General features: G+C 55.6%; 1 protein-coding gene across 2 annotated transcripts; it reads left to right on the top strand.

Annotated features, from left to right (window-relative positions):
* The first annotated feature begins 2,249 nt into the window (after positions 1-2,249).
* On the top strand, positions 2,250-19,380 carry NATD1 (N-acetyltransferase domain containing 1). 2 transcript variants are annotated; one of them, XM_026005661.2, is made up of 4 exons: positions 2,250-2,394; positions 3,447-3,557; positions 14,271-14,389; positions 16,320-19,380. In XM_026005661.2, the coding sequence occupies exons 2-4, from the start codon at positions 3,512-3,514 to the stop codon at positions 16,434-16,436; spliced, it is 282 nt and encodes a 93-aa protein (XP_025861446.1). In that variant the 5' UTR covers positions 2,250-2,394; positions 3,447-3,511; the 3' UTR covers positions 16,437-19,380. The 2 variants fall into 2 exon arrangements, with proteins under 2 accessions (XP_025861446.1, XP_072586682.1); XM_072730581.1 differs by lacking the exons at positions 2,250-2,394; positions 3,447-3,557 and adding an exon at positions 7,794-8,081.
* The last annotated feature ends 228 nt before the right edge of the window (positions 19,381-19,608 follow it).

Genomic DNA, 19,608 nt, shown 5'->3' with positions numbered 1-19,608 from the left:
ATGAATTTTATAGTATTACACTACACCTTAAAAGCTTGTGGAGGAAGAGGGAAGCCAGTTCAATAAAGAAAAAAAGCCCTGAGCAGCTGGCATGGGGGGTGGGGGTGGGGGACGGACCTGATGCTCAGAGGATGACATCATGGGTCCAGGCCTTGTGGCAACTGTGACAGGAGGAGCACACGGAGAGCTGGGTGAGGCTGAGGGCAGTGGCAGCCAGGTGGGTCTGGGCTCGGGGAAGACAAGGGCTGGAGGAGGCAGCAATGGCTTTTCAGGGCAGGCTGGGGGCGGGGTGTCACAGCTGGAGATTCGGAGATTTGGGGAATTGCAGGGGCAGAGGGACATGTGGTGGCTCCAACTGTTCACAGGACAATGGGTCAGGAGCCTTCTCACCCATTACCTCCTTAATTCCTCACCCCAAACTATAGCTCAGAGAGGTTAGGCCAGCCTCCCAGGTCACACAGCAAAGCTGGTGGCAGAGCCTGGCCTGTTGACTCCAAAGTCAGTGTTCTTGCTCAAGGTGTAGAAGGGAAGCCAAGAATCTCTGAGGACCAGCCTCCCTGCCCAACTTGATATGCAACTCAATCAAGTCACTTCCCCTCCCCAGGCCTCAGTTTCCACCTCTGTAAAATGGGACTCTAACAGAATCATTCTCGTAGAGCTCTGGTGGGGGAGAAAGAAAAGACTCAGGGATAGGAAGTGCCCTACTGCCACTAGCCCAAACACCTACCCTCACACTGGCTGAGGAAAATGAATTAGGAAGGTAAAGTGGCAATAAAAATGGGGCTCCTTCCTGCTCCCTGGGCCTCAGTCTCCCCATTTGGCATGAGGGTTAATTGAGTTAAGTGACAGGTGGGAAACAGGGGGCTAGTTTGAACACCCACACATATTTTTATTATGAAAAATTTGAAGCACTTAAGCTGAAGGCTGGGGGTGGCCGTTGCTAATGCTCGGCTGTGTGTTCTCCTCTCTCCCCGCTTCTCTCTCGCTCCCACGTGGAGGTATACATTGCGGTCTGAATCACTCCAGGGTAAGTTGCTGCCATCACAACCTTTCACTCCTAACCCTTCAGCATGAAGAACAGGAACATTCTCACTTGTCACCACTATACGATTATCCCATCAAAGAAAAAAGCTATAATTCCATCTAATACGTAATCCATATTCCAGGCACCCCATTGTCTCCAAAATATCTTTTATTGACTGGGTTTTTTGTTTGAACCAAGATCCAGCCCAGATTCACTTATTCTATGTGGTATTGTCTCTTCTTTTCCCATATTTTTTTGAGAAAATTTTACATCTCCAGAAAAAAAAATGGCCTTAATTGCACAATGACTGTGCACACAACCTTCACCCAGCCATGTTGGTTGGTTGTTAAACTCCCCAGATCCTCTCTCTCCCCATCAACCATTTGAGAGTTAGCAGTAGAAACGCATAATTGAAAAAATATTTTTTAAAAAGAAAAAAAAACATGCATAATTGTGTTTTCTAAGCAGTTGCCGTCATTTATATATAAGAAGACTTGACTTTATTATTTGATTTCCAGCTCCTGTTGAAAAACCAGGACAGCTTTCCCATGTAGGATACTCAGTGAGTACCTGATGCCGCTTTGGATGGGGCAGGAAGTCCCCACTCTGCCGCACTCCACACTGCTCCCTGTTGTCTGACACCCATCCCGTCTCCCTCAGTCACATAACCTGCCTGGGCGCCGCCGCCACTGCACTTTCGACTCCGATCTACTCCAGATGATCGCTGAGAGACTTGGTCTTCTCAAGAAGGAGCCATCTTTGCCCTTGGGAAGGTCTTGTCTGTCAGGCCCACCTGGTGGCTTGTCCTCTGCTTGGCGTGTCAGACTCTGGACTCAGCCTCATCTGGGTTCAAAGCCCAGCTCATGACTTACCACTGAGGAGGCTACAGACAGTTCTCAGCCTCTCCAAAGTCTCGTCCCCTCATTTGCACAATCCCTGCTTCCCCGGGTAAGTGTGAGGATTTAATGGGATCACACAGCACTCAGCGCAGTGCCCGGCATCGAAGGAGCACTCCAGAGATGCTGCTGGTAGCAGATGTATTTTTGAGAAGACAGTTGCAAAGGTAGGCAGAAACATCTGTACAAACATTCATGTCAATGCAGTGGAAAACTGGAAGTTGACCTAAATGCCCAACAACAGGGAACTGGTTAATTACTGTACCTTTAAGACAGAAGAATCAGCAGTGGAGACAAAGATGCTATACTTAGAAATGACCCAAATAGCCATCAATAAAGGACTGTGTCTAAGAGAATGGTTAGGGTCTCGTCATCTGTTAGTGACATCATGAGATTTTGTTAATGAAACAGTGCGCAGCTGTAGAGCAGGGACACAGCGATGTACTGACACGCCTGGGCCTTGGGGAAATCCTGGTAGGTGATATGCCCCACTTCGGGGTTATATGCTCATTTGCAGATTAAAAATGGGAAAAAAGAAGAATATATACTTGTATTTACTCAGGTTTCTGTGTGGAGAAGTCTAGACACATTAAAAAAATAAACAAATAAAACTGCTTCCTTATGTGCAGTGGGGAACCGGGCACATGGAGGACATGGCATGAGGCCGATTGTTCCTGGTTGCCCTTATGTATTTTACTTTAGTTTTTCACACATGTGAACATATTGCTAAACTAAATTTAAAAATGCTTTTAAAAGGGGCACCTGGGCAGGGGTGCCTAGGTGGCTCAGCAGTTAAATGTCTGCCTTCGGCCCAAGGTGTGATCCTGAAGTCGGGATGGAGCCCCACATTATGCTCCCTGCATGGAGCCTGCTTCTCCCTCTGCCTGTGTCTCTGCCTCTCTCTCTGTGCCTCTCATGAATAAATAAATAAAATCTTTAAAAAAATGAAAGGTGGGACGCCTGGGGACGCCAGGGTGGCTCAGCGGTTGAGCGTCTGCCTTTGGCTCAGGGAGTGATCCTAGGATCCGGGATCCAGCCCTGTATCAGGCTCCAAAGGAGCCTGCTTCTCTCTCTGCCTGTGTCTCTGCTGTTCTCTGTGTGTCTCTCATGAACAAATAAATCTTTTTTAAAAATTGGGGGGTGTCACCTGAGTGGCTCAGTTGGTTAAGTGTCTGCCCTCAGCTCAGGTCACCAGCTCATGGTCTTGGAGTCCTGGTATCAAGCCCCAGGTCGGGCTGTCTGCTCAGTAAGGGGTCTGCTTCTCTCTCTGCCTCTTCCCCTACTCAAGCTCTCCCCCCTCCTCCGGCAAATTAATAAATAAAAATCTTTTAAAAAACTGTTCTTAAGAATAATCTGTGGTTTCCATATATTAACAAAGGAAAATGTTCACAGTTTATTGTTAAAAGGGAAAAAACCCACTACAAAACAGTGGTTATGATCTGATTACATTTTTGTTAGAGAAAAGTCTGTGTGCAGAGCTCCAGGTGAGCAGGAGTTTCATCCTCCTTATTTGTTACTGTTCTCAGCACACACAGGAGTGGCTCACTAAACATTGAATGAGCAAGTGAATGAATGAGTGAGTGAAGGCCGGATGTCTAGGACACGCAGCCAACCTGTGAGCATGGTGGACTTTGGAGGTAGGTTTCCGAGGGGCTTTTATACTGTTGAGATTTTTTTGGTTTATTCTGAAACTTTTAAATGAGCACCCCTTGTGCATCTAGTCAGGAAAGAAGAGCAGTGAAGGCACCCACCCCACCCACACTTATTCCATGCAGGCCTGGCAGAGATGAGGTCCTGGGGGTTAGCTAAGGCTGCGGGAAGGAAGGGGAGGCCCAGAGAAGGCCTGTGATTGGCTAAGGGTCCCACAGTGGGGCCCAGATGGACGAGCCAGGCCTGCTCAACCTCCAACACCAGGAAGTTTGGATACTTGGTGAGGTTACTCGTACCCATCAACTCCATTTCACAGATAAGGAAACTGAGACCCAGGGGTATGAGTTAGAGGGGCTAAGAGCACAGGTTCGGAGACAGACTGGCTCAGATTCTAAATCGGTCATTTTACCCCCAGAGTCTCCTCCTCATGAAGCTTCAGTCCCCCTGGCCTACGCACTGCAGTGGCGGGGGGGGGGGGGGGGGGGGGGGGGGGCTAACGCCCACGAGCTACCTGTGACAACCACAGATAGATCTTAGCACTGGCCATTGTTGCCACTGCTTGCAGTGGTGTAAGGGTCCCCTGCCTCTCAGCTTTCCTTTCCATGGTCCACCCCTGACTAAAGAGGCAGGAGCTTCCTCACAGGGTCATTATGCAGTTCCATGGAATGCTCCAGAACCTTGGAAAGGAACAGACTGCTGACATGCATAGCACCCTGGGCACATCACAAAGACGTCATGTCAACTGACAGAGGCAGCCACAGCCACATATTGTATGATTCCATTTCTATGACATGCTGGAAAAGGCAAGAGAAGAGGGGCAGAGAACAAATCAGAGGTGGGAGAGGTTTAAAGGGGCTCAGAGGACTTGGGAGGATGATAAAACCTTCATTACTTGGTTGGGGGGAAGCTATGGGAGGGTATACATTTGTCAAAACTATACGCTGAAAGGCTCATTTTTTACTATATATGAATATGATCTGAAACTTTTTCAATTAAAAAAAAAAACCCAAAACAAAAACCTCAGCCATGATGGGTACGTTGGGCTTCATTTTACTATTCAATGTATTTACATCTACCGTATGCTTGAAATTTTCCGATATTAAGAAGAAAAGGAAAAAACCTAAGACTGCATCCCTGATCTGCTCAAAATGTTCCCATAGCTCGGTCCTGGCTCAAACTAAAAGCCAAAGGCCCCATTGTGGCCAGTGAGGATCCTCAATCTATCCCCCAGACCCCTCAGCCTCACCCCTCTCCCCAGCTCACTTTGCCCTAGCCCCACTTGCCTCAATGTGTTTTTAAACATACCTCAGGGCCTTTGCACTAGCTATTGTCTCTGCCTGGACCGCTTTTCCCCACAACATCGCCTGACTCACTTTCTTACCTCCTTCAAATCTTAAGAGACCCCAAATCATTTGAGGCATATGCTGGCAACCCTGTGAAATTTCCTTCAGAAGCATGCCCCATTTCCCTCCCGGCTGAATCTCTGGGGCATTGGTCTCCATGAGATGGGCCATGTAGTTCTTTCTTTGCTTATTATCTCTCCCTCTGCTAGAATGTAAGCTCGTGAAGGGCAAGGAGCTCAGTCTGTTTTGTGATGTCCCCTTAGAATAGTGCCTGGCACACAGTAGGTGCTCAATACATATTTGTCAAATGAATAGTGCTCACTTTGGCAGCACATATGATATTTGCAAAATGAATTAATGATTGACTGAATAAATAATATCCTCATCCATAGGACCTGGTCTCCATGTGGCCCCAGCAGTTCCCAGCCATAGGGTCTTTAAGCACCCCCAGCTCATCTACTGGAGTCTCACTTTCATTCAGCAGCCCATCCCCAAGGTCTCTTTCATGGCCAGCATGCTCTAGGGTCAAAAGATAAAGCAAATCCTTTCAGCTTGGGGTGTGTTAACTGCTCACTTTACCTTTTATTAAGCTACTGCCTTGTTTCATAAAGGACTTCTGCAAGTTTTAAAGACCCAAGCAAGCTAATAGACATTACAACCCAGGAGAGAAAGAAAGGAGTCAAAAACAGGGTGGATCCTGGGCTTTTCCGCTAGGCCTCATGTGCACTGGGTTCTGCCAAGGACTCATTCAGAGAGGAATCTCCCCTGGACCTAGGCTGACCAGGAAGCATCAATGAGGGCTTCCTGGAGGAAGTGATGTTTGAGCAACAACACAAGCAAAGGCCCAGAGTAGGAAACAGAATGGCCTGTTCATGGAATGTCCAGAACAAGCTCTTTGGAGAACAAAGAAGTCACCTGAGACATATATGAGGTCACATCTTGCTTGCTCAGGATTGTGGCCAGCCCTGCCTCAGGTGAGGTCAAGGCCCTCTCTATCCCCAGAATCTGTCTCCTTGTACATAATGACTCACTCCTCAGCCTTGTTTTTGTTTGCAAACTCCATGATATAATGCACTCTTGTTAGAAAAAAATTCTCCTACAGTATTCTCAGTAAAAATATCTGGCAAAGGACTCACAACAAGTTATGGGGGAAAAAAAACTCCCATAAATCAAAAAGAAGAAAAATGAATGGGCATAACATTTAAGCAGGTTCTCCACGAAACGGGCATCCAAGTAGCTAAGAATCATTTGACAAAGGCTCAACGCCATCAGTCTCAGGAAAATGCAAATGTAAGCCATCGAAAGACCACTTCACACTTATCAGAATGGCTAAAGTGAAAAGGATGGCAACACCAAATGGAACTCTCAAGATTATCATTAGGAGGAGTATAAAATGGTGCAAGCACTTTGGAAAAAGGTCTGGCAATTTCTCTTATACCTTCTATAAGATCCAGTATAGCATCCAACAGGAGTGCTACAGTAGAGACACCAAAAGAGGGTTCAAGACTGTGTTCAAAAGACGTGTTCAAGATTTAGTCATAACAGTCAAAACCTGAAGGCAACACAAATGCCCACCAACAGGTGGTTGGAGAAATAAATGATGGTGGGGCACCTGGCTGGTTCACTCAGCATGTGACTCTTGATCTCAGGCTCTGGAGGTCAAGCCCCACCATGGGTGTGGAGCCTACTGTAAGAATGTAAATAAATTAATAATAATATTAATTAAATAATTATGGTATATGCACACAATGGAATACCTACCATTCAGCAATGAAAAAGATACACCAACATGAAAGAATCTCCTACATAAAATGTTGAGCAAAAGATACTGAACACTAAAAAGTGCCTACTGTATGATTATGTGAAGTTCTGGGAGAATCAAAGTAGTCAAGGACAATGATTGGAAGGGAATGAGGGAACCTCAAGTATTCTCTACTGTGAGTTGGGTAGTGGTCACGTGGGAATGAACCTCAAGCTTCCATCTTAACAAACTAGTAAAAGGTAACCTGTAGTCATGTGTTTCCTAAGCAGCAGTGGTGGGAGGGGGCGCTGCTTTGGGTGTGAATCAGACGAGGGTTGGGGAAAGGCTGGTCAAGTCCCCTTTTGAGAAAAGAAGTCTGCCAACACCCCCCCCCCCCCCACCATCCCCCACGGTCCTGTGAGTCGTTGAGAAAGTCTCTGCTCTCTTTCTGGAGCTCAGTTTCCCCATCTGTGGGGTGGATCCCAGGATCTCCAAAGCTCCCTCCTACACTTCTGCCTCTTTTGGGGTGAGGCGGCATTTCACCATCCGCCCTATCGCCCTATGGGCTACCCCAAACAAGGCTTCTCAGGTTTGACCCTCCTCGCAGTCACACCTGCGTATAGGTGCCGCATCTGCAACATCAACCGTCCCCCTGCTGCTTATGAATTGCAGCTGTGTGCCTTGGGCCTCTATTCCTCATCTGTAAACTAGAGTCAAGCAGAACTATTTTCCAGGCTCGTGATAAGAATGTTCACTGAGCGCAGGTGTAGCTTACCAGGGCTTAGCCCCGCACCCGCTGCGCACACAGCAAGTGCTTAATAACTGGTGGCTTCGAGGGGAGGATTAGAGTTCCCCGTATATAGGTCGTTTCATGTTCTTGAGAAGGGGTCCGTGTAGGGGGCCCAAGTGGCTCGCGGGTCCAACGCAAGAGGGCACAGCGTCCCCGGGGCGGACGCGGCTCGCGTTGTTTTGTTTGGAGGGACGAGTGGCACGCGGCCAGGGAGGCGCTCGGCCCCTTTAAGAGTCGGATGGAATGTATCAAAACAGAAAGGCCGCGTGCCCATTGGCCGCGCGCCGCACGTGACCTCACAGCTGATTTCCTGGCCCCCCTCCTTTTTTTGTTGCTGCCGCCGCCGCGGCCGCCGCCGAGTGTCAGTTTCTGCGCCGCCGCCTGCGGTCCCCCGGCCTCCCGCGGCCCCCCCGCCGCCGCCGCCGCCGCCCCCCCGCCGCGGGCCCGCGCACCTCTCCGCGCGGCCGGCCCCGCCGAGCCGGCTCGGCCCGAGGGTCCCGGCGGCCGCTGCCGGCGCTGCCCCGCGCGCAGATGGCGCACTCGGCGGCCGCCGTGCCGCTGGGCGCGCTGGAGCAGGGCTGCCCCATCCGCGTGGAGCACGACCGCCGGCGCCGCCAGTTCACCGTCCGGCTCAACGGTAACGCGGCGTCCGGCCCGCCCCCGCCTTTTGTCTGCGAGCGAGCGGGGCCCGCCGAGGCCGCCCCCTAGCTGGGGCGCGCGCCCTCGGCCCCGGGCCCGGGAGGGGCGTCGCGAGCGCGCGCCGCGGGGTGGCCTCCGCTGGGCCCCGCTCCGCTCCCGCTCCGCCCCGCGCTCCGGGAGCAGGCCACGCGCTGTGCCCGCGGGCGAGGCGGGGGCGCGGCCGGCTCGCGGGGCGGGGGGGGGTGGGAGGGGGCCCCGGGGCAGGCAGAGGTCCAAGCAGAGCCGGCCCGGGTCCTCCGCCGCCAGCACCCAGCTTCAGGCCGCAGGGGACCCGCACCTGCTCCAGCGCCGCCGTGTCCCGGTGTTGGACACCCCCTGGGGGCTGTTGTGGGAGTCCTGGAGAGTGAGTCCACCGTGACCTCCTGCCTCTCCCTGGTGGCCACACGGCTTCTGGCCGCCCCTGGGAACTTTAGCTTTTCTGCACCCGGGTTGGGGGCATCTCCTGGGCAGACCTGGGGTGAGGGAGAGAGGGGTGTCAGCTTCACGGGGGGGGGGGGGGTGCGATAGAGGGGAAGGTGTCACCATCGGTCCGTTGGCTCTGAGACTTTGGCCAAGTGACCTCCACTCTGTGTGCCCCGGTTTCTCCATCTCTACAATGGGAGTGACACCAGTGCACACCTGTCCCCTGGTTGGAGGGACAAAATGCTGTAATAATGAGAGTAAAGAAGCCTTAGAATAGCCCTGGCAGAGCAAGTGCTGCTCTACTGGTGGTGGTTTTGAAAACCAGAAAGCAAAGTCTTCATTTCCTGTAAAGAAAGTTTCCACCACTTACTAGCTTGTGCCCCCTCCCTGCTAAGAGGTCTGAGGGGACAGAAAATAGAATGATAAGATCTAGGATTACGAGCTCTCTATGCACCCCCTCTCTGCATTAATAACTTTTTCTTCCATCCCAGCTGGGCCCCCCTGCGGCAGTGTCCAAGCCAGAAGGGCCCTCAGAGGCCATTGTGCCCATTTCTGACAAGGGAAGACAGAGGCTCGGCAAAGGGAGAGGCTCGCCTGAGGTCAGGCAGTGAGTTGGGGCAGAGCTGGGATAGGATCCCCTCTGGTGTGAGCCCTGGAGCTGGGCTTATCCAGCCTGTACTTGCACGGGAGGTCAGGAGGGGCTGGGGCAGGGACAAGGACAGACCGCATCCCTGCTACAACATACCCTTCATGTGGGCATTCTCACCCCATGTTACAGATGAGTAAACTGAGTTTTGAACGGTAGGGGAGGAGTGACCCCCAAAGTGCCAGAGCTCAAGCCCAGGCCCGACTGACCAGGCACCGTGTTCTTTCCGTGTGGACGCAAGTCCTTCCACCACTGTGGTGCTCACTGTGGTCCAGGTGACCTTGACACTCCAGTTGGCCACTTGTGTGGAGGGTCCTTGTGGCTTTTCACAGCTTCTTTTCTGAAGTTCCAGGGAGGCCTGTGTTTCACTAGGGGCTCAGGAGGTTCCTCTGTACAGTCAGAATGTTTGGGGTTTTCCTTTTTGTTGCCAATCAGTCCAGCCAAAGGACACCCCTCCAGGATTGGCAGTGGTCAAGGCTGGATGTGCCTAGCCGTATTTCTAACCTTGTCTCCTGCCCTTCCCTGAATGGCTAACTCCATCATGGACTGGGGCTCCCCAGCCAAGCCCAGGGAGCAGTGGGAGGCCACCAGCTTCTGTCCAGCCTGGGAGGGGGGTCTGGCTATGTATATGGGGAGTAGGGTGAGAGCATCCGTGTCTGGGCCTGGGCCTTTCCTCAGCTGCAGAGGGTAACGTCCTGCCATAGAGCCCCCCCGAACAGCAGGGCAGGCCCTGGAGACTGGCTCAGGGTGCCTACCGAGGGAGGTGAATGCTCAGCCTGAGAGCCAGAGCAGCCTCTGGGGCCATCCCCCTGGCAGAGCTGTACCGATGAGTTTCTGCGAGCTCTGCTTGTGGGCGATGGCAGAGGCTGAGCCACTGCATCCGAGTCCTTGCGTCCCGGGCGGGTTCTGGGCATTGGGGGGGGAGGGGAGTGAGGGGAAACTGCTCTTCCTGTTTTATAGATGAGGATCCCGAGATACAGGGGAGTGACTGGCTTGCTCAGGGTCTTGTACTCAGAGGTGGGAGAACTGGGATCCCTCACACAAGCCGTTATTGAGTGCCTCCTGTGTGCCAAACATTGTTCTAGGTGCTGAGTACTGGTAGGCTGACAGTCTAGACGGGCGGTGGACAATACGTGAAGTGTCAAGTGTCCTAGAAGGCAAGGGCCTGGTTAGGCAAAGGCTGCTGCCTAGAATCCAGGGTCCAGGAGGGCCACTCTGGGAACGTGCCAGTTACTTAAAGACCTAAAGGAGGCAAGAAGGGAGAGCTCCAGCAGAAAGAGCATTCCAAGTGGAGGAGGCAGCAAGACCGAAGGCCCTGTATGTCACAGGTGGGGACACCAGGGCACACAGCCAGTAGGCATCTAAGGCAGCACCGAGCCCCTGTCCCTGGGAAGTCCCTCCTTGGCCTTAGCTCTGACCTCCCAGCCAGGGCTGAGTGTCCCACGTGTTGCAGGGAGGAAGGTCATCTGGGTCCTAGAATCCTGGTGCTTTCTGCATGCTCCCTGATCCCCAACCCTGGGGCAGGGTAAGCCCTGACTTCCAGTCCCAGCTCTGCCGAGTGACCTCAGGCCAGCCAGTCCTGACACCTCTGTGTCCCAAGCACTTACCTGTCCCTCCTAGGACACTTGCTACACCCTCCTGGACCTTAGAATCACCTTGAGATCATGAACTGTAACTAGTTTTGAGAACAGTTAAAGCTGCTCCACTAGTGAGGGCCCTGCCCTGGCTTTCTCCACTCTGGTACCCTCCACCCAGCCCCAACTCAACCCCAAAGTCCCCGGGGAAGTTATCAGGAGAAGCGGTCACTGAGAAATTGTCTTCCCTGGCAGGTGGGAGGAGGAACCAGGACTCTGCTTGGTCCGGAGGCCCCCAACGGCCAGCACCAACCCCCTTGCTAGTGAGCTGGGAGTTCTTGGCAGCTCACCAAACCCCGCCCAGAGAAGGGCCTGGGGCCTGAGCAGGTGACAAGGACAGCTTGGCAAAGGCTGGGGCAGGTCAGGAGCTGGGCGAGCTTGAGGAACAGCAAGGCCAGTGTGGCTGGCCCGGGGCCCTGACAGAGGACATGCAGGATCCAGTGGGTGGATGCAGGGAAGCCGACAAGGCAGCCAGAAGGGAGTGCCTGCGGAGATGTGAGCAGTGGCCAGATTGCAGGCACGTTGTGAAGATCATGTCCGTGGACCTATTCAAGGGTCAGATCAGAGTCTGAGATGAAGGCCAGGCACAGAGGACCTTGAGGATCTTGGCCTGAGTCACAGGAGGATGGCCATGTCCTAGGGCTCTCCAGGGCAGTTTGGTAGGGTGAGGGGGATCAGGCTGTGTCAGATAGGGGGGTTGGGACAAGGTGACCTGCGCTGCCCCACTAACCTGAGGTGCTGGGCCACAGAGCAGGTCCACAGAGCAGGTGCCCCAGGACTGTGCACTAGGGGTCTGGTTCCTCAGCCTAGAATGCTGTGGCCTGGCCGGTGGAAGGGTTCATTATAGAGCTTTTCCCTCACACGTAGCCTACGCCCACCCTGGTGACCCAGATGGCCTTTAAGTACCTCTTACAGCCAGAAAACTCAAAGTGAGCTCAGCTCCACATGCTGCCGGGCTGTGTGACTGCCTCTCAGAGTCTCCATTTCCCCATCTGTAAACAGGGCTGTAAGAATCTCACCCACTTTGTAAGATTGTGGTAAGGCATAGTGTATGGAGAGAGCTGAGCACAGGACTGCCTGTTGCAGCGCCCCATAGGGGTGAGCTGCCTTTCGTCTCCCAAAAAGGCCAGCCTGGGAAAGCCAGGACCCCCGCGTGGCTTCCTACTGCTCTCCCTCCCTCATTCAGGTTCAGCCCTGCCCACTCACTGATCCTTGAACATTCCACCTCAGGGCCTTTGCACATGCTGTTCTTGCCACCTGGACAGCTCATCCTCCACATCTCCTTTTGGATCATTCACCTTCTCCAGGTCTTTGCTCAAAAGAGGCCTCCCTGTAGACTCTAAGATGGCAACCCTCCCCCCTTCTCTGCTGTATTCCAGCTTATCACCTTCAGGTTTCGATTATTATCACAGTATTATCTGTTTTCCTCCATGAAGGAAGGTGTAGTCAGTTTTCTTCACAGCTGCATGCACAGCACTCAGAACCCTGCCTAACACAGTCAGCCCTCCATGGGTTTTGGGGTACTTCGGTGGCCTGGGCATGCAGGCAGCAGCTCCGTCAGTGACTGGTGACCAGCTCAGGCCCAAAATAGCCTCCTGATCTCTGCCCTCCTGTATTGGGTGCGGTGAATTCACTCCTTGGGACAGAGGCAGGAGCCAAGAACCAAGTCCCATGGTGCAGGGGGCCAGCTGGGGCAGGTGGCAGAGGAGGCCATGGCCGGACCCTGGCCACATGGCTCCGCTGGAGCTCCGGGGAGAGGCAGAAAGCCGCCCACCTGGGACTGGAGTGTCCTGCAGTGTCCGGCTTGCTGTGAGACGCTGGTCTGGTCATTGAGATCTCTTGGCCTGTCAGCCTTCCACACTCGCCAGGGGCTGGGAGCCCAGGCAGCAGTTAGGGACGCATTCTCTAGGATGCTTTAAGTTCAAGCACATGAAAGACCCTTGGCTTTAAAGATTTTAGGGCAGCCCCGGTGGCTTGGTGGCTTGGCAGTTTAGTGCTGCCTTCAGCCCAGGGCATGATCCTGGAGACTCGGGATCAAGTCCCATGTCGGGCTCCCTGCATGGAGCCTGCTTCTCCCTCTGCCTGTGTCTCTGCCCACCGCCCCCCCATGTGTTTCTCATAAATAAAAAAATAATTTTAAAAAATCTTTAAAGATTCTAAAAAGACGCTTGGCATCTCCATGCTCTCTTTTAAAGCCAGTGAATTGTGTTTTCTAACCTCAGGGCCTTGCCGTTGACCCTGTCCTGTCTGTCCCTCCCTCAGGCACCACCTCAACTCAGAGGTTTTCTTGGAGGATCCCTGGGACTGCCTTGGGCTACATGGCCCCGTCTCGCCCCCAACCTGCTTTTTTCTTTCCTTCGTACACTTTGTGAAATTATAGACCGTGGAGTTGTCCTCACCCTGTCTTTCTCTCATTTACCATGTCCAGGTCACAGGCATGGCCTGCCAGCTACGCCCTCACACCACCGGCAGAGCCTGGTGCCTTCCCGCACCCCTGCCTCCACCTGGCCACAGCCTTGGTCCATCCTGACTCACCTGGCTAGTGCAGCCGCCGTCTCATTGGTCTCCCTGTTCCTGCCCGGGTCCCCTCTCGCAGCGGCCAGAAGGATCCCTGAAGTCATGAGTCACCTCCTGCCCCTCCCTTGCCGAGGACCCTCCTATGGTTCCCAGCTCACAGGGATTTAAAGGCTCTGCCGGACCTGCTCCTGTCACATCCCCGCCCTCCTCACCCCCCACCCTCCCCTTTGCCCACACTGCTCTGGCCACCCCAACCTCCTCACTGTCCCTCAAACACACCAGACCCCCGCTGCCTCGGAGCCTTTGCATTGGCTGTTCCCTCTGCCAAAACACGGTTCCCCAGACATCCTGTGACTGACTCCTTCTCCTTCCTCTCTCTACCCAGCACTCCCTCCGCCCCTGCCCCACCCCTGGCCACACTACACATTGACTTGCTTTTCTTATTTATTCTGTCTCCCCTTTTAGTCCGTTCCAGGAGGGCAAGGCTCTTTGTTTGGCTTGTTTGTAGCTGAGTCTCAGTACCAGAAACAGTGCCTGGGGCTCAGTAAACATCTGTCAGGTGGAACAGATGGATACAGGGACAGATGGACAGAGAGGACAGCTAGGTAGTGGGTGGCAGGGTGGGTGGATGAGTGGGCAGACGGCTGGAGGTGTGTGGAAAATGATGAACACTGCAAAGGCTCATGTGGGGCTCAGTGTACTCTAGGCGGTGCTCCCAGCATCTTGTAGAGATGACTCCTTTAATCTTCTAAACACTGTGAGGAATGCTTTATTATATCCCCACTTTATGGGTAAGGAAACTGAGGCACAGGGAGGTCATTCAGAGTCCAACTCCAGCACTCAGGTTCCGCATCCCTAGCCCTCTGTTTGCCTGATTAAGCCCCAAGAGGCTCCAGGGCCTCACCTGTTCTCCACCCTCCCTCCACAGGATGTCACGACCGGGCCGTCCTGCTCTACGAGTACGTGGGCAAGCGGATCGTGGACCTGCAGCACACCGAGGTCCCCGACGCCTACCGCGGGCGTGGCATTGCCAAGCACCTTGCTAAGGTACCGCGGGCAGAGGGTGGAGGGTGGGGAGGGGGCGCTGTCCTCTCGTTCAGCTAAACCAGAGCCCTGGGGGCCGAGCCAGGCCTGTTTCTTGGCCAAAGTGCAGATGGGCGCCCACCTTGCCAACAACTTACTGCTGGGAGTGGGCAGTCGGCCGGCCACACACTCTGCCCTCCCCTGGCTCCTCTGGGGTGGGTGGTGGTGGTTCTGGGCTGAGGCCTGGGGTTCCATGGAGCTCAGCTTACAGGGCCACCGACACCTGTGTGTCAGGAGCTCACTGGCTGAGCCCAGCACCCAGAATATAATTCATAGGTGCTCAGTAAACCTTTAGTGAGTGAGTAGATAAGCGAAGGTCCAAGTACGTGACTTCTGTCCCATTCCCTGCCCCTGAGGCCCTCCATCCCCACAGCGCCTCCAGCCAAGGCTGGCTGCAGAGCAGGTTTGGGCTTAATGCAGAGAAGTACAGCCCAGAACAGAGAATGGCCTTCCACTCATGCCTCTGAGGGCTGCACCAGGCCCGTGTTCCTCCCCGGCCTGCTCTAGCCACCTCCACCCCCGCCTTGAGCCTCTGTCGCTCTGCTGCCCTCTGCCCTGAAGCAGCCACTGGCACCAGGACCAGCAGCTCATGCCCATGTCTGGAAGACAAAGTGACCTTCTTCCTTTACATGGGATCAGCCTCTGCACTGCTCTGGGGGGCTGTCCCAGGTTGCCTCTGTGGGAACTCAGAGAGTCACTGACCTGGAGAGAGGGGAGGTGGGCCATGGAGCTGCGGAGCCCTGGCTGGCCATGGGACCCACCGCAGGCCCTGTCTGGGGCTCCCCTGAGCCCCGCCTGCTGAGGGCATGGAGGTGCTTGCTGTGTGGCCTCTGACTGCCACCTTCTGGGGCCTTGAGTTTCTTTTTCTGTGAAACGGGAGAATAGACTGGAATCTTGTCTCTCGAGGGTCTCAGGGTGTGAGCCCCAAGGTGGGGTGTGGACGGTGAGACACAGCAAGGCCTGCTCGGGCGTGTGGAGCTGGAGGTTCAGACTGGCTGACATGTAAGCACAGGGTCCCTGGTAGGCGCTCGGTACATGCTGCGCCCCTCTCATCAGACCAGCCAACCCTACCCAGGCTGTCCTCCACTTTGTTGTAGCAGACGTTTATTAAACACCAGCTGTGCGCAGGCATCCTGCAAGGTGCCGGAGAGCAGGGGGTGCACTGGGCACACCCTTGCTCTCCAGGGCCTGAGCACCTTCCTGAGAACAGCCATGGGTGTGAGGAGCGCCACCTGCTGGCACCCTCATCGCTCCCCCCATGATCGGCTTCAGGAGCCCTAAAATGCCCACACTGACCTCTGCTAGGTGTAGGGAGCCCTGGGGGTTGTGGGAGCCACAGGCACCCCTCACCCAGCCAGAGGGTGAGGTTCCAGGACCAGGCATCAAATGAGTGGCCACATGAAGATGAGAGAAAAGGAGCCATAGGCAGTAGGCACCTTGTGAGTGCAGAGGCGGTGAGATCGGATCGGAGGGTGTGCTGGGTGCCAGGCCTCGCACGTGGGGTGTGGGACAGGCAGGACGTGGCATGGGGTCAGGGGTTCTTTGGTTTCATGCCCACCTGATGCTGTGCCAGATGCACAGGGCTGCGGCCCCTTGCTACTCGGTTCCCTGGCTGCCTGTGTGCAACCTGCTCTCCCAGGGCCTTGGGAGAGCATCCTGGTTTATCTGCCTCAGTGTCATGTGGCCTCAGGCAATTTTGCCAAAGCTTTCTGCCTCAGTTTCCCCCACTGTGAAAGGAGGGTGGCGGCAGCACCTCCCTCCTCCTGTGGCTGGCCAGATAGGACCCTTGGCCGGTGCAGCCAGCTCCAGCCCTCGGAGGGACCAGGCTGGGAGGTGTGGGGGCTGGGCTCGGGCGGCAGGCACTGACGGCTTCTCTCTCTGCCCCGGCTGCCAGGCTGCTCTGGACTTTGTAGTGGAGGAGGACCTGAAGGCCCATCTCACGTGCTGGTACATCCAGAAGTACGTCAAAGAGAACCCCCTGCCGCAGTACCTGGAGCGCCTGCAGCCGTAACCCCGGCCCCGTGGGGCAGGAGCCTCCACGCCAGACCTCTCCTCGCGGCCTTTGCCCGGCCCTCCGCGTGCTCTCAGGAAACCTGGTCCCCACCAGGGACAGACTCAGAGTTATTTTTGTAAGGACACCTCGTCGGTGGCCCTGGGAGGCCACTGGCCGATGATGGGCCGTAGTCCAGCTCCCGTGGAGCAGGGGAGGCCAGGCGGCCGAGCTCCTGGCAGCTCCCCCTCAGCAGATGCCGGCTGGCTTCTTGCGAGGGCCCACAGCCGGGTCTGCAAGGTGGCCGGGGTCATCCCTGTGGCCAGTCCGGGTGCCACCTGCTCTTCCTGCTCTGTGATGGGCAGGAGGGCTGATTTGGGGCCCCCTCTGCTGCCACCTAGGGCTCTGTCCTTCATGCAGATGACGAGGGGCTTCCCTGAGTGCAGAGGAGCAATAAGAAACCTCGTGTGCCAACCTCCCGGGGGCGTAGCACCAAGCCACGGCTGCCACCAGTGCGGCCCCTTCTCCTCCTCCTCCTCCGACACACATGCCCCAGGCTCTGGGGGGCAGGCCAAGGCGAGGGGTGGCCCTCCTTCATGTGCAAAGCCTGGGATGCACAGACTGGGCTCCCACCATGGCTCAACTGTGCACACGTGAGCACACATGCACACGCACAGACACGCAAAAGCTCACACACACGGGACACTGCAGGGCTGTGCATCAGTGGAGTGGCAGGTGGAGGGGGCGCTGGGTGTTCTGTCCTTGGCACCCATGTCCTTAACTCCTTGCCATTGTCTGTCAGCTCTGCAGCACATCGCGGCCCTGTCCCCTGTGGCTGTCCTCCTGTCTCCCCGCAGCCTGCAGCCAGCCCCGTAGGTGGCCTGAGCACTGGCAGCCACCCTCCCTTTGCTGGCCTCTTGGCTGCCCTGTGGGTGGGCTTTCTCAGAGAGGACCCTTTGGAGCTTAGGTGGGAGGGAGGCAAAGTGTCCTCAGAAAACTGTCCTCACCATCCAAGGGGAAGGACGTTTCTGTGAAGGGGATTTCCTTTGTGGACATTGGACATCCGAGCATCTTTCTTTCATGGCACACTTACGGCTGGGCATGTTCTGTTGCCTGGCTGGGATCCCAGACCAACTTCCTTGGTAATGGCCCTGGAGGTGCACACCGGCACCCTCTGTCCTGCAGGCCTTATGAGCTGGGTAGGGCTTGGGGTCCTGACCACCTGTGCCCTACTTCCCACAAGAATCAAGTCTATGCCTCCCTCTCTGTGGGGCTGGAGGGAGACTCTGGAGGCAGAGCCCCTGAAGGGCTGAGACAAAAGTTAACAGCACAGTGCTCGGGGTAGTGTGGCCCCTCCAGGCCTCTGGCTGGCGTGGGCTTGGGGAGGCATGTGGGATGGGGCTGGCGACCCCTCCTTTTCTCTGCTTTGCTGTAGCAGGCCTTGGCTTGGGTTGCCTTTCCACTCACCTCTTCCCTCTGGGTCTCGGCACCAAGCTCACCACAACCACCAGGCCAGCTTGGCCGCCCATCTCAGATGTTTGCACAGACACCTTCCCACCCAGCGGCAGGAACACTTAGATCAGGACGCCTGACAGCCTACCTGTGTGTGTGTGGGGGGGGGGGGGGGGTGGTCCCAGAGCCCCAGAGAGGCAGTGTCTTCAGCATCCCCACTCCCATGTGCTAGCTCCCAACCCTGCTCTGGCCTCTAAGAATTCTCCTCCCCAAGGGCTGGGGGCACCTCTCACCTTCCCACCATGCTCCTCAGTTCTTTTTGCAAAGGGCTATTCTGAGGAGCCAGAGAAGCCCCTGGGCCTCCACTGTGCTGGGAGTCCCTGGCCAGGAATAACTGGCACGAGTAGGTTCTGTTGCTGAGTCCCCTCCAAGCTGGGGGTGTCCCCTCCCTGGCACAGCTCAAAGAAAGGGGGTTGTTGGCCTGAGCGTGGACAGATGGGCCAGTCTGGGGTCTGGGCCTTCTCCCTCTGGCTCCTGGGGCAGTGGGATTATGAGTCCCCTTCCTTTCCCACTCCCCACCCACACATGCCTTCCCAAGGTCAAACACAGACTCAGTCATGAAAACTCCGCAGTAGCTCAGAATCCCGTGGCCTGCAGAATGATGGGAACCAGCTCCAGGAGGGTACTGGGCCCCAGCGCCCTCCCAGGCCATCCATGGGGGGGCCCTACAAGCAGTAGCACACGGGACCCCAGAGAGGTCCCCAGGGCAAGCAGGGTTTACAAGAACAGAGAGCCACGTGGCACGGAGAGAGCAGGCCTGTCCTGGTCCTCAATGTGTCCACCTGTGTTCTTACCGCAGGTGACGTGCCATATCTGGCCAGCAGACACACAAAACACTTACTACTTGAACCAGGAGATACGCAGGGTCTTGGGGGACTGGTATCAGCCCTGGGCTGGGGAATGGCTTGTCCCCACTTCCTGCAGGAGCACCCTGGAGCCTGCCCATCTCCCGGATGCCTTAAAGTATTGCTGACCCCACTGCAGTGGCCAGCCTGGCCCTAAATCTCCAGCAGGGCCTCAGGGCAGCAACAGCCTGCCCTCTCAAGGCCCCGGAGCCCCCAGCCCACCTCCACCGGCCTCCCTACCCCCTGGTGCTACTCTGCCTGGCGGTCCAGCATCACCCGCACCGTCCCTGGATGCTCCAGTAGCCCTTCCTCTGCAGGCAGGTCACGTGGGCCACCCACAGGGGCAGGGGGATGCTCTGGGATCCCACCCTGGCCCCCCTTCCAGCAGAGTGCCCCAAAGGCCCTGCATTCTCCCGCCACATCTTGCTTTGTGGGTTTCCTTCTCTTGCCCAGTCAAAATAGGTGGTAACTCATGTGCCTTTCCTACTCAGGACCTGTTCCAGGTGGCGCCTGGGCCAAGGCTGGTCTTCAGACCTGCTCCCGTTGTTACTTCTCAAACTCCTCAACAGATTGCATGGCATACATTTCAATAAAAGGTGTGACCTAGTGCTCTGGCTTCCAGAAGTGGCACAGGGGCGCTCAGGCCAAGGGGCCGTTCCCCCCCACACCGTGGTGCTCTGTCCTCTACCCCCAACGTCCCTGCGCCGGTCTGATCACTGGCCCCCGCCTTTCCTGAGGAAGAGAGAAGTTCAGGGTCAGGATCCATGGGCATGAGTAAGGAGGGGAGAAGGCAGGCTTGGCAGGCACCCTCTGCTCTTCCATCCCCTGTCCCTGGC

Source organism: Vulpes vulpes, chromosome 12, assembly GCF_048418805.1.
Source record: "Vulpes vulpes isolate BD-2025 chromosome 12, VulVul3, whole genome shotgun sequence".
Taxonomy (NCBI): Eukaryota; Metazoa; Chordata; class Mammalia; order Carnivora; family Canidae; genus Vulpes; species Vulpes vulpes.
The sequence above is the reverse complement of the archived record's forward strand: the minus strand, read 5'-3'. Positions and strand labels throughout refer to the sequence as shown.